Here is a 14,534-nt window from a genome sequence, read left to right as displayed (position 1 = left end):
TTATGAAGCTAGCTTAACACCCAACCCTGTGATCAAAATTTGGTCACTTCTGGTTCCAACAGCCAATGCAGTGGCAGCCAGACTGCTAATGTTGAGACTTTAACATTAGCAGTCTGGAGTCACTGTAGCTGTGCCAATCTCTTATATGCAGTTTATGGCCTTGAGCTAATCACAGTTCCATGTCCATTTAAATGCTGTTTGTGTGCAAGGCCACTGACTGACATAAGCATCCTTTGTCACAGTTCCCTGTGTCTCTTGGAATAACAGCTTAATAGCCTGATGGTGATTTAAACTGAGCATTAGGACAAATGAGAGGTGCTCTCACCTTGCTAGCCTCACTTACACTCCTCTCAATCTGATGATGGCATCTCAGCTCAGGGTTTGTGTAGTAATTTTGTGTACGTGCACGTGCACATTTGAGATTATTGGGTCTTGATGCCTCTCGGGGGAAATCAATGCCTTTTGCCCCCCGAAGGCAGTGCCACGCAAAATTAAAGGCACTCATTTGCACACACAAGAGCACGTGTGCAGACTCACACATCAAGAGTAGCCTTCGCTAATCTCTATTCTCTCACTTTCTTCACAGACACACACACACACACACACACACACACACAGGGATGAGCTTTAATCAGCTATTCTCTTTCAACTGTGTCCTGACGAAACCAGTCCACAGAATATTAAGAAGCTGTGTGTTTGCTTGTGTTTTCAAGAAGGCAATAGGAAGGGGGGACAGTATAGTGAAAATTACTATTATTATTATCATCTCACACTGATTACAAAAGTAGGAATGAAAATACTGGATGTGGGGTAAAAAAAAAGAGAGTGCACAAACGAGACTGTGAGAGTGTGACGCAAAAGGGAAAATGAAAGAACTGGGTCACATCTATTCTACTACTATTGTACCTATCATCACACTAAACACCTTCACTGACAACAGCAGTGGAATAGTACTGCAACTGAATGAGTGTGGAAGAATCCACTGAGAGAAGGTATTATCTACCTGCCTCCATGTTGGATCACAGACCGCACTTTGGATTTTATTCCTTCAGTGCGATATTAGATTCGGCAATGTACCCGTGATAAGTTGGACTGCCTGCCTTCAACACACAGCAAAGGATAATCATTTCGATCAGCAGCTTAAATCCGTAATATTTACTTTCGGTAGACTTGTTTAGCATCCAGTTTGTCAACCTCATAAATCTCTAGTAGCTTCTCTCTGCTTTTAACGGTTCACACTGTGCTTATGAGCCCTCTCTCCCACTGGGATTTCATTAAGTGTTGGTAGCCTGAAAATGAAAAGATCAAGCTTGCTCCTGGGACTTTGCCAGTTTAACGTCCCTATACCAGCTGGAAAAATAGTAGCGAGGGAAAGTGGTTATTATCTGGGTTTATAATACAGCAATGATACCCAGAAGAGTGTTACTACTATGATTATGGCTACGACGGGGCTGCAGATGAAGTCACAGCCAAGTGCTGTTGGCAACACACGAGTCCTCGTAATAATAGCAGCGAAAACCTCTTGGGTATCACAGCTTTTATACAATGCTTGCCAACACATTTGTTGACTCCAAAGTTTCCCCTGCAGTAGCATATAGCCTGTACATCAGAAGAGGAGTCAGTAGGATGGAGAGGAAAATTCATTAGATGCATACCATGAGGCTGACTGTTTGGATGAGGGTCATGGCTTTATAATTGATGTGCTAATTATTTAATGACTGAATGGAAATGTGATGAGAGGAAAATGTACGCTTTTGACATTGAGCATAATACCTCAAAGCACACACTCAAATCAATTCAAAATCGAAGCTATTAAAAGTGAGTGGGTTTTCTACCAATACTCAGTAAGTGAGCTGAAGCTGAGTTCAATAAGAGCGTATTAAATCTAAGGGTTTTACATCGGCTTGCCAGTGGTATTGTAAATCAATGACAGTGACTTTAAATGGTAAAGTAAGGCTTAATTTACCTCTCTCTATCTGAAGGACGGATATTTAGATGATATTATTATAGATAAAATAATCTAACTGTCACCTGCCTGCTGTTATTTGGTCTTAGATTAAAGCTTCATCTCCTGCTTTCCATTCCCTTTATCATGTGGTGTCCCAAAATCCCAAACCTAATCCCAGCTCATTAAAGGCAGACAGGTATTGTTTTCATCTGGTGATAAAAATAAAAAAAAGCCAGGAAAGAAACAACCCAGTGATTCATTCTGGTCCCAAAATAATCATATCATATGCTATATCATGGAGTACAAACCATCTGGAAATTAAAGTTGGTATTTGGATTACTTTTACTTTTGTTGGTCTGTGATAGTTGTAGTACTGCAACTAACAATGTGTCTGCTGTTATTCGTGCAGCAACAGCTCCCCCTATCACAAGGCCTTAAAAGTGCACAGTGCGCACATAGGCTTCACAAAGAAAATTATGTAATGTGTGTTTTCCTGCAGATAAAACTAATTAAAAGACAAAAAAAGAAAAGAAGGTTTCAAGTGTTTACAGTTAAAAACAGGAAGGGACTGTTTTAATACCTTCTATTTCCTTTCCTTTTCTCAGATGGTGGACTTTGAGACAAAAAGGTCATACACTCTGAAGGTGGAAGGATCCAACCCTCACATTGACCCCCAGTTCCTTGCCTGGGGCCCTTACAAAGATGAAGCCACAATAAAGGTACAGATAAAAACAACAAATATATAACACGAGTTTGAGACTTAAAAAATAAATAAATAAGAGAAATATCAGAGAAACTCCCTTACAGGTTGTTGCTTATTGTGTGTTTATGCTCGTAGATATCAGTGGAGGATGCAGATGAGCCTCCTGTCTTTATAGCTCCAAGTTACACTTTTGAGGTCGAGGAGAATGCCCCTCCAGGCACTCCGGTGGGGCGAGTTCATGCTAAGGACACTGATGTTGCCAACAATCCTGTCAGGTAACAGATGTTCACGCTATAAAAACACACAAACACGTTAATTAAGACAGGCTTGTAGCAGTGAAAGAAACTGCCTTTTCACTGTGGAACATCACAAAAACAAAACAAAAACTTTCAGCCTTCATTCAGCCACACTGAGCAAACAATATGACTCAGAGATGTTAGGCTGCAGAATATTTTATTTAATATTATCTATTAAAGATGTTTTCAACAGAGCAAGGATGCAAAATAAGACAACAAAGGCATAACAAGACTCATTTTGTAAAAATGGATTTAGACTATTAGACTCTCAAAATAGTACAAAACGAAAACACTGCATGCTATATGTATTGCATATTGTAGTATATATGTATTTTTTTTTAATCTATTAGTTCGTATGTGTAATGCCGATAACTCATGAGTCCTAACTTTCTGTGTAGGTACATGATCCCTCGGTACACAGATGTAGAGCAGTTCTTCAGTATAAACGCAGAAGATGGCATGATAACCACAACAAAACCACTGGACAGAGAAACACAGCCCTGGCATAATATATCTGTGTCAGCTACAGAGATTGGTATGTATGCACTCTGAAATACAAGACAACTGGGACTGATTCTGATGTGCGGTAAATGAGTCCCTATAGATCTGTTAAATATTGCCTACACAGACACACTTCTAATTATCATTATATGCATAGCAAAAGTTAATATATATACAGTTTGGACTCAGACACCCTTATGATACAATTGAATGTGAAGTGAAACAACACCTAAGTGCAAATTTTATTTTATTTTCAGCCATTCTGGGAGTTAATGAGCTTCTCCCTGTGTTTGAACTTAGCCTTTGTGTCATTTCTGTTACTGAAACCACACACGCTGATGTAGTATGAGAAGAAAAAGTCAAACAAGAACAAACAGATGGAAAATTCCCAGATAGCCACCAGGCTGTACATTTGCTGGCATCCGAAGCCCGGGCTGTCGTCCTGCGGTGCTGGATACACTCCATGACATCTTATGTACAGACTTTAAGTGGATTCAAGCTGCGGGCTGTAATTTTTTTCTCCTCTTGGTGGGACTAAAGTTAACCCTTTTGCTATGTTTGTCAGCAGCAAAAAGCCTAAATCTTGATGAACTAATTACATGTCTGGAATCAGAGGGGGTGAACTGACTTCACGCTTTACAGCTGAGACTTAGTGGTATCATTCTGATAAGTGTACCCATCTATAACTCAGTGGAATGTGTCTAATGTTAGTGTATGCAACTAGCCAGAAATGAAAACTAAGATCTGCTACACTGAGCTGGCTTTTGATAAATGTTAAATGTATAAGGGGGCAAAGAACAAGTAGAGAAAAAAGGCAACAACAAGACTTTAACTATTATTATACCTAAACTGTTGTCCTTAATTTTAATTGTTTTTTTTAAATGAGCTTATTTTTTAGTTTACTTTATATGAAAGTGAAAACTCCACAGCAATGAAAAGAGAAGTAAATACAGTTAAAGCACCGCTATAACTTTTAATTATGAGCTCCACCCTAACAGTCTACTGTAGTGCATACGTGGGGAAGAAACAGGGGAGATGCCAGTCAACCCACAGGCCCTCCGGAGCTTTCCCTCCCTGGCTTTAGCCCCAACAACCCTCGCTCAAGCCACAGAGGCCCCACCCTGGTATTCTGTGGTTGGGGCTCAAACTAGCAGAGTGCTGCGTGGTTTCCCTGTGGTGTGCTAGACGCCAGACGGACAGATGGAAACGGACTTGCCGCCCACAATGCTAGGACCATTGCAGGCTATGCTAACCACATACAGACCCTGGGAAGCTAAATAAATGCCTAGTAATGACAGGGTAGTGGAAAATCACACTGGCTAGAATTGCAAATATGCAAGGCAGTACAGCACTGAAATGGATGGTTTTTCTTTTTTAAAGATGAAAAGCAAGAAAAGTGCACTCCATCTCTCGGAGTTAATATTCTGGATGTTGTATTTTTTGTGTCTATTTTGGCTGTTTAGACATCATTCTGTCTGCATCACATTTTTTTTCTTCATTTAATCTTCAGCAGGCATAACTTGACATTTCTGGGAGCTGCAACTAAATGAGTGCCATTCTGTTTGACTGTATTTTTTTTGATGTCTCAGAAACTCGTCTATAATTTTTGCAAATCAAAATAATAAATAGCTGGCTGAGTGGCTGACTGATTGACAGGCAATTTAGATGAAAAATATTCACAGTCTTTCCATTCACTCAATGCCAAATGCGGATTACAATACAGACACACAGACAATCACAAATAATTCACATAAAAATGACATTGTGGCTTTAATAACTTTAACACTGCTTTGAATTTTTATATGGAGCAGAATAGTGATGATTTTGCACTGTACTGTGTGTACTATACATGCAGGGGGCCATCACCAAGACACCAAAGTGCGGGTTAACATCAAAGTGAAAGATGTTAATGACAACCCTCCAGAGTTCGCGACCAACAATGAGGTCCTCATGTGTGAAACTGTCGCACCGGGAAAGGTGAGGCTTTCTGTGTGAGATGATAATTTTTTTTAAAAAATGCACATGTTTGGTGGGATGATGGTGAAGCTAAATGTATCCAGAAACAGTAGTTACATTCATTTGTTTCCTTCCAATTGCGTTTTAATTTGTTTGTATTAGGTTATCGAAACATTGAGCGCAGTGGACAAGGATGAGATGGCTTACAGACAACACTTCACATTCAACCTTGCTCCAGAAGTTGCTCATAACCATAACTTTTCCCTCAAAGACAACAGAGGTAGATGACCTTTAAAATATTTTCTCCATCCCTTCCAATTCTTTGCTTTTTTCCCCCTGCTTTTTGATAGTTTCCCCTTTCTCTTTCCATTCTTTTCTTTAGCCGGTCTTACTATTTCTTCATCTGCTGTCTCCTTCTCTCTCTCTCTCCCCCTTTCACTCAGATTAGATCAAAGCATAACCAGATGGAGGCTTACAGTACCTTGTAGAAATCAGCAGGTGCTCTGAATTTCACACGCACATGAATGCACACATGTCCTGCGGGCTGTATTAATTGCAGTGGGGTCTCTGTCCGTCTGTACATACATCTTCGGGGGCCAGCTGATTGAATTAAGTTTTGTTAGTTCTGGGAGCAAGATGAAAAAAAAGGAAAAGAGAATGAGGTAATCCGGAGAACACTACTATAGATTTAAGCCACATGATACTGAAAAAAAGGTTGTTTCAATACACTGTAATATGGAAAATACAGGTATTTTAAGTGGATGAGTAAAATTACATTTTAAGAATAAATCACTCCAAAATAATTGGAGAGACTATAGTATATATGTAAAGACCTTTATTTAATCCCATAACAACCTTTATTACATTAAACACTGGAGAAGTTCCAGTGTTTGTTCAGTTCAATTCAATTCATAAAGCACCAAATCACAACAGCAGCCACTGGAGGTGCTTTATAGAGTAAGGTAGGAGACCCTAGAATAATACAGAAAACTCCAACCATCACATGGCCCCCTGTGAGCAAGCACTTGACGACAGTGGGAAGGAAAAACTCCCTTTTAACAGGAAGAACAACATGCAGAACCAGGCTCAGAGAGGAGCAGCCATCTACTGCGACATGTTGAGGGTCATGGAAGGAAGACAGGTCAAAAAGAAAAACACGCTGTGAAAGAGACTGATAATAACTATTAATTTAATGCAGAGTGGTGTATAAACACATAATTAGTGAAAAGGGTGAGTGGACAAGAAACACTGAGTGCAACTAAGAGAGAATTCAGAGTCACCTGATCCAGCCTTAACTATATACTTTATCAAAAAGAAAAGTTTTAACACTAATCTTGAAAGTAGAGTCTCCCAAATCCAGACTGCGAGCTGATTCCACAGAAGCGGAACCTGAAAGATGAAGGATCTGCCTCCCATTCTACTTTGAAATATCTCAGGAACCACAAGTAAACCAGAAGTTTATTTTTCATTTGATGTATCCGTCTCATTTCCTCAGGAAAGGGGCTGTTTCTTCCATCAACACTCCTCTATGTAGTAGTACATAGAATTCCACTGTAAGGTGGAGGCTCACCGCAGATCTGCAATGTGTAGCCTTTAATCAGCCTCCTCACTGATAGAGTAGGAGTGGGATGCACAAACGGACCCACTCTGAATGGCTGTGGGAAAGCAGAAAGAGCGGAGAAGACAGAGGACAGGCGAAATGCACCCCGTGCATTTCTTGCATTCTCAAACTAACCGAGCCCGAGTCCAATCTAAACTCACCTCACAGACCCATACATTTCTTTTCAACTAAATGTTCCTTTTCTGTGATTTTCTCCTGTTCTTCACTCATTTCGCCAGCTGCACAGAGAAATCAAAAGTCGTAGCATGCGTTTTAGTTTTCCTTCCTTTTCACTGCTGAAATTACATATTGACCAGCCCTATTATTTATAGAAGAAGCTGTGAAATACTGAAGTACAAAACAATAACAAGTGGAAATGTGATATGTGTTGAACTAAGATTTATATTATCAGAAGTCTAGGTGTGTTCTTAAAATGAGCAGCTTGAAATGTGTGCGATTTCTATCATTGAAGAACACAAAGGGGTGACCTTTTCAGTAGGTAACAGAGGTAACAGACACGCAGACAGACAGAAAAGAGTCCAGAGCCTCTCAGAGGACTGAGAAGCACGCACCTGCACACTGCATCACACATACAACTTTCAGACAGTAACTGTGTTGGCAGGAGGTAACAAATGACAGTAGCATCAGTAACAGAAAGATATTTCTATCGGAGAGTGGACTTTGGAGTAACTTTCATAGCTTTTGGCTAGAAGTTATGAACCTTCTGAGTTTTTTTTTTTAATCTTCCTTTTCTTTTTCCTGTAATGTACTGGAAGTGACATGTAACATATTTTTTTGCATGACTCAAAGATTTTATATTGTAAATCTACAGTAAAGCTTACAGTGAGTTACCATTTGACTTCTCTGTAAACTCTCTGGAAATGTTAAGAGATTTCACGGAAGTATAATTGTTAGATTGTCGTTAGCCCTGATCACACGTAAAGGACAACTGGGGAGCATGAAAAGAGAAAAAAAAGAATGATGAATTCAGGAACAATCAGCATAACCTGAAGGTTTTTAGGAAACACAAAGCAAGATGGAAAAATAAAGGTGGGTTATTAAAAATGACATGCAGTGATTACAAAAAATAGAACAGAGCTTAAAAAAAAATTGCTGTATGTCCTAAAATTTGTAGGTTTTAGGGTTAAATTCATACTAAATTTAGCCTCCAAGAGGAGATCTGTCTGCATTTATACCTTATTATTATACAACAGTAGTTTGTACATTTTTAACCTGTATGGCTTTGTTATGTATTTTTAATATACAAGTTAGACACTGTTTTTCCTGCGATATAGCCTCTGAAATGCCTCATATAGTGTAATCCTCTGTTGATAATAAAATATACATGCGAAAGAATGGCATGGGAGGGATGGAAAAAAGGCAGACAAAAGAGGGTAGTACAAAGGCAGAGCCAGCAAGTTGGTGTCGTAACAGCAATAACTGGTCTCTGATTACTTTTGAACTGATGAATGGACCCACTTTTAAATATAAATCTAATGTCATCAAAGTCACACCTCATTGGCTGCTGTGTTAAGGCAGCAATGGTTGTGTGTGTGGACAATGCTAAAGAAGAAAAATGTGTGCAAAGGTGGATTATGTGAGTTTTTGCACATAAAAGCCAAAACATTCAGCAGCATGTGTTTTTTATAGTCCTTTGGAAGTTGAACAACCTTCCATCATTTCATCACATTCACCACCTTATTTCTCTCTCCATCTACAGACAGCACAGCCAGTATTTATGTGCTCCGTAAGGGATTCAGTCGTCTCACCCAGGATGTTTACTACCTTCCCATCGAGATAAACGACAACGGTATTCCTGCTATGAGCAGCACCAACACCCTGACCATCAGAGTCTGCTCCTGTGACAGCAAAGACACAATTCTGTCTTGTAATGTGGAGCCCTACGTCCTTCCTGCTGGTCTTAGCACTGGAGCCCTGATAGCTATACTGGCTTGTATTGTCATTCTGCTTGGTAAGGAACAAAATTCTTAATTGTTAGTTGGGGGGGGGGGGGATTACTAAAATATATGACATTTATTCATTCCTGGATCAAATTTTAGGGAGGCCACTCTAAAATTGCATAGGGTGTGTTTATAGACTGAGCCATTTAACTGCAAACCTTTCTAGTAATACCAAAAAGGTTGACATTTACTTTACACTGAGGTGAAACATCAGCAATTGACTCAGGCCGCCTCCTATTTTTGACTCCTCATTCAAACTGTGCTGCATCGTTTGATCTTCTTAAGAGTACAGGTCAAGGAATCACTTATGTATAAGCACTTACAGAATCACTCTCATACCCCATCCATGCATAATCACTTAGTGTGGGTTCACATATTGTACTTGGAAATGTTGCAATAGCAGGGCTTGACATTTACTTTCATCTCCAAGGACCACAGGTGCCCCACACTGAAAAATTTGGGAGTACATGAAAAACTCTAGTGGTGCAGTAAAAAATAAAAATGTATCCATTAAAGTAAGATCAATTATTCACAGCCAAATTATTAAATTAATTTGAACTATTTTTAATATGTAACTATTTATATAAAAAGAAACAGTACAAAAAATATTAACATTTGACTTTTAATGTTTTTTAGCCTTTTCCAGAGGTTTCTGGAGAGTTCAGGAGGCAAAGCCACAGGGATGCGTTTGTAGGGTTTTTTCATAGTCAGGGTGTACCTATTAGGTGGATGGAAGACCTTGAAAGTACCACTTTTGTCAGTGTTTAAGCCTGCTGAAAAGGTAGTTTGGTAAAGGCTTTTTTTAGCCGCTAAGGTTTTGATTGTGCTTACAAGTAACAAGCGCAGCTGTCAACTAAAAAAAAAAAAAAAAAACAGTATCTTTCACTTCAATTGGTCTCCATTGCCGCCTCTTTGCTGCCTACTGTGTGTGTCAGACGGAAAAGCTGCAGCTCAATCATAAGAGAGCAGTAATAGTCGCTGTTGTATTGTTATCCTTTATGTGCAGGAAATATATATATAACATACACACACTGTCTGCTTGGGTTGAAATTTTTTTTATTACAACACACATGCACACAAGACAGTTCTTTAGAGTACACACACACACACACAGAAACACATCTATTTTTAGCCTTATATCTCATCATAAATATGCTTTCAAAACAGAAAATCTTTCACAAGCCATTAGCTGATTCTTCAACCTTAATTTACTCTGCATTTTACACAGAGTACAACACATTTGAAAACGTTTGACGAGTTTGACATGTTGATGACAATTTAGAATTAAAATGGCATGCGTGTATAACATAATATAATAATGATATGAATTAAAATGTCCAAGGTGCAACCTCCCACAGTGCACACTAATTATCCACGATTAACTTGTCTACTACCTGTAATCATGAAGGTTTTTGTAAAATGTTTATTAAATGGAAATATAAACCCTTGCATTTTTGTTTTCTATTTGGCAGCAATAGTAGTGTTGTTTGTTGCACTAAGGCGTCAGAAGAAAGAGCCGCTGATAGTTTTCGAGGAGGAAGACATCCGGGAGAATATTATCACTTATGACGACGAGGGAGGCGGTGAGGAGGACACAGAGGCTTTCGACATTGCCACACTGCAGGTAAGGGTGAGAGGACGAGTGGCAATAACCATCTTGGTATTAAAGATAAAAGTCTATGGGGAAAAGGGGAAATTGAGGGTCTGCTGCTTCAGCCTCAGGCAGGTCAAAAGCAATCTGTGACTGTCAGTTTCTGCTTATGCATATAAACATTACACTAAAAACCTACAAGTACTTAAATCTGGTTAATATTCCACCTTATCTGCCAGCAGATAAATACAATTCTTAAGTTTGTTCATTCTCTGCAATATACATCTGTAAGCTTATAATTGACGGTAGTGTCCTTTCTCTCTTCCTCTGGCTTTTCAGAACCCAGATGGTGCCAACGGTTTCCTGCCAAGAAAGGATATCAAACCAGAACTTCAGTATCCCATCAGGCCCGGCATTGGCCGTCCTGCAGCCAACAGCGTTGATGTGGATGACTTCATCAAGACTCGAATTGCAGAAGCTGACAGTGACCCGACTGCACCTCCTTACGACTCCATTCAGATCTACGGCTATGAAGGCAGAGGATCATTGGCCGGGTCATTGAGTTCCCTCGAGTCTGTCACAACAGAGTCCGACTTGGATTATGACTATCTGCAGAGTTGGGGGCCGAGGTTTAAGAAGCTGGCAGATTTGTACGGGACCAAAGACTGCTCCATTAATGATGCTGATGATGGTGAAGACTCTTAACAGTGGTCTCACTGAGTGGACGCCTCCCCGATTTCTGATTTCTTGATTCCATGAGGATTTGTTAACTGAGGGTTAACACTCCCCAGTTCCCAACTGTTACCAACTACCAACTGATCAGTTCATGCCAATTAGTCAACAAACGTTAACAGCTCCCCCTTCCATGGCAACGCTCCAGTCCTCCAAGATGATTTGTCAATGGACACATTGTGAACACCTGGACATGAAAAACTCCCGGTTTTCCCAAATCTTCCTTGTCCTTTCTGTGTCTCTTTCCCACCTTCTATTTCTACAGACTTGAACATTGCAGGGCTGGGAGATTTGCTATGTCAGCAATTTGTCTGTTTGGGAGTAATTTGATGGAAAAAACGTTGCTGTATGGTCAAAATGACTTGCTTTTAGCAAAATGTTTAGTTTATTAGAGGTTCTATATACTTTTGTGGACTGGATTCACATTCTTCTTTTATGGTTATTGAGGGAAATTTTATTCCCTTGAAAGGTTTCGGCGTGGAGTACATCCCCTTTGTTGATCTCTCAAAGACAAAGAGGAAGGGAGAGAAATAAATTAATTAAAGGAAGAGCTTGTTTGGATTCCAGCAACTGCCTGATGTTATTAAATAGAAATAAAATGTACAGATGTGTTAGTAGGGTCAAAAATCAAATGGAATGATTTTGCCGACGTGTCGTGTGTGTGCCGAATTCAGCAGGTACTGTCGTTTTGATGGCATGACCGACTCTGGGTTGTTGATACTGTGAAGATGCTCACAGCATCTTCACAGTATGGTGGCCTTATAATAAATAAACAACAACTCCAGGGGTAAAAACATAACAAGAGTAAGGAGTAAGAGAATGCTACCTTCAGTAGCTACACAAAGACAAAGGAACACACAAGGACTGAAAATGCTACACAGATACAATTTTTCTACTCTCAAAAAGAGACAGACTCAACAAGGATTCAATTTTCAAACTGTGGATGATTCTTTGTTTTCATTCTTCACTGCAGAGAAGACCTGAAAAGAAAAAGCTGCCCTTCTCCATGCCCTCGCCCTGTGTCCCCATTCCTCACAACAACAATCACTCCCCATACCGAGTCTACCAACGAATGATCACTTCCTCATTTGGAGTCCACTGATGATGATCAGTCACAATGAGTACAAACCTGTGAGCTCTAAAAATCGCCTTAAACTTAATAGACACTCTTGCAACGCAGTGCATTCTCTTTTTTTTTCTCCTTTTGTTTCTTTTTGTAACTTGAGACGTATATTCAGAAAGCAAACTATTCTCCATGTTAGGTGTGTACAGAGCAACGTGCTGACGTGATATATCACTTTGAGGATCCAACCTGCGCCCCGCACAGTCTTTAGATGGGATGTACTGAGTCTGCCAGCACAGTAAATGTAGATTGGTAAAATGTGCATTGTGTCTTTTTCCAGTACCGTGCACGGCATGTTGGCGGCAACATCTGTTGTATCAACATGTGTTGCTATTTAGAGATAACAACACTGGAAAATAACATAAGTATGTTTTCAGAACCACATTTGCTGAGGCTGAAACCAAAACATCCTTTTTAAATGTGTAGGTTCTTGGTCAATCTCTTTTTTTAATGTTATTATATTATTATGATTATTATTGTTGTTTTCTATTATTATTGTTATCATTATTATAACTGTTCTTTTACTGGCTGCAGCTACATGGGAAGAAATTTTGGTTTAACTCTTTGCAGCTCAGATTTACTATCTGTACAGTTGCCTAAACGTGGAGAGACTACACGGTATTCTAGTCTCATTTTCAGGCGGCTGTAAGAAATTTACTGCTTAAAGTTAAACAGACTTGGTTTATGCCTGTGTCAATACAACCTTTCATTTCTTTCATTTTTGTTTCTCTTTTCATTGTCTGGCATTTCTTTGTTCTTTCTCCCTGTTCAAGAGGAAAACTAGCAATCTGTGTTTGTTGCAGTGAGAGAACGCCTCGTTTTTATTCTCTGTCAAGTTTTATGGTACCAATTTGTACAATTTTAAAAGTTCTTATTTTAGTATACATGCAGAATATTCCAGTATTACAACAAAAACGTGTTAAGAAGATAAAGATTAAAAAAAAAATGTTACAGCATCACACTTATATTTTCTGAACATTGTACTGTTGCTTTACTATGTGCTTCAATCTCCGAAGCGAAAAAAAAGAAAAAAAACCTTTGAAATAAATGCTCTTTTTATAAAATGATACTGGACTGTGTTTGCGAGTCAACTTTGTGTTCACTTTGGAAACTGCAGTCCTTTCTTTTTTTAACATTAGGAACATGTAGTCTTCTAAATATGTATATATAAAAAGAAAATCACATTTCATGTGTGGACCCACTCAGTTTGAGTCAAATGCACAAAACTCATTATTTCTATGCTTAAAAGAAAATAAATGAAGTCATAATTGTAAGCTACTCATCATATTAAAAACATATCTTCAGACCAACTTCAGTTCTATTTCAGTAAAATCCTAATAAAGACATACGTAAAGCTGGCTCAACTGTTGCTACTGACCTACAAACAGATGTAGTTGATGCTAAACCACAGATATGAAAAACACACTGCCACAAACATAAGTTCTTCTGTTATTTTAACTTTATGACTTGAGAGTAATAACATGGTAACAACTCTCTAACAATGCACTTAAGCACAATGGTGCTTGGAGCCCAACACTTGGACCTCATTCATTATTATCAGGAATTGATTAGTATCACCCATTGGTTACTGAACCCCATCCCAAAACTTAAAGCAGTGCATTCTAGCCTTTGCCAGATTAAGGTCAGATTTACTAAACAGATTAGCATGAAGTCCCAAACGCACTAATGGGAATGTAAAGTCCTGTCATGGGACCTACTAACAATGCACTAATTTATAAACACAGACATGGCCAGCTCATTTCAAAAACGACTATTGTAGACAGCCGAGAGCACCCCTGATTAGCGGGTCAAAAATGACCTGACCAAGGAACGAGCAATCTGCTTATCAAAACAACATAGTACAAGTATAGATTTTGCATGCATGGCAATACATATCAATGTGACACCACTGAAGGGAACAGATAAAAGCCAAAGTCTTCAATTGGACAATGAGGGATACTGTCTGTGGCCTTGGACCATGGGGTGCTACTCTCTGTATAACTCTGACAGCTCCGTATTTTTCCAAAGAAAGGTAAACATTTAAGGTCTTATCATGACCAGTGTTCAATGTAATGAAGTTAATGCTATCATCCTACATTCACACTGTGCACATTGTTCTTCCT

General features: G+C 39.1%; 1 protein-coding gene across 1 annotated transcript in view; it reads left to right on the top strand.

The window, feature by feature from the left end:
* cdh11 (cadherin 11, type 2, OB-cadherin (osteoblast)) overlaps window positions 1–13,480 on the top strand; it is an 88,946-nt gene extending 75,466 nt beyond the window's left edge. The window contains exons 9-16 of the mRNA XM_084947822.1: window positions 2,554–2,667; window positions 2,787–2,926; window positions 3,346–3,482; window positions 5,304–5,425; window positions 5,567–5,684; window positions 8,725–8,976; window positions 10,438–10,589; window positions 10,896–13,480. Of these exons, the coding sequence (XP_084803948.1) occupies window positions 2,554–2,667; window positions 2,787–2,926; window positions 3,346–3,482; window positions 5,304–5,425; window positions 5,567–5,684; window positions 8,725–8,976; window positions 10,438–10,589; window positions 10,896–11,261 (1,401 nt within the window). The 3' untranslated portion in view covers window positions 11,262–13,480. The remainder of the gene's footprint in view (window positions 1–2,553; window positions 2,668–2,786; window positions 2,927–3,345; window positions 3,483–5,303; window positions 5,426–5,566; window positions 5,685–8,724; window positions 8,977–10,437; window positions 10,590–10,895) is intronic.
* The last annotated feature ends 1,054 nt before the right edge of the window (window positions 13,481–14,534 follow it).

Source organism: Perissodus microlepis, chromosome 13 (assembly GCF_051167445.1).
Source record: "Perissodus microlepis isolate ML-2025 ecotype Zambia chromosome 13, ASM5116744v1, whole genome shotgun sequence".
Taxonomy (NCBI): Eukaryota; Metazoa; Chordata; class Actinopteri; order Cichliformes; family Cichlidae; genus Perissodus; species Perissodus microlepis.
This window is presented reverse-complemented; position numbering and strand designations above follow the sequence as displayed.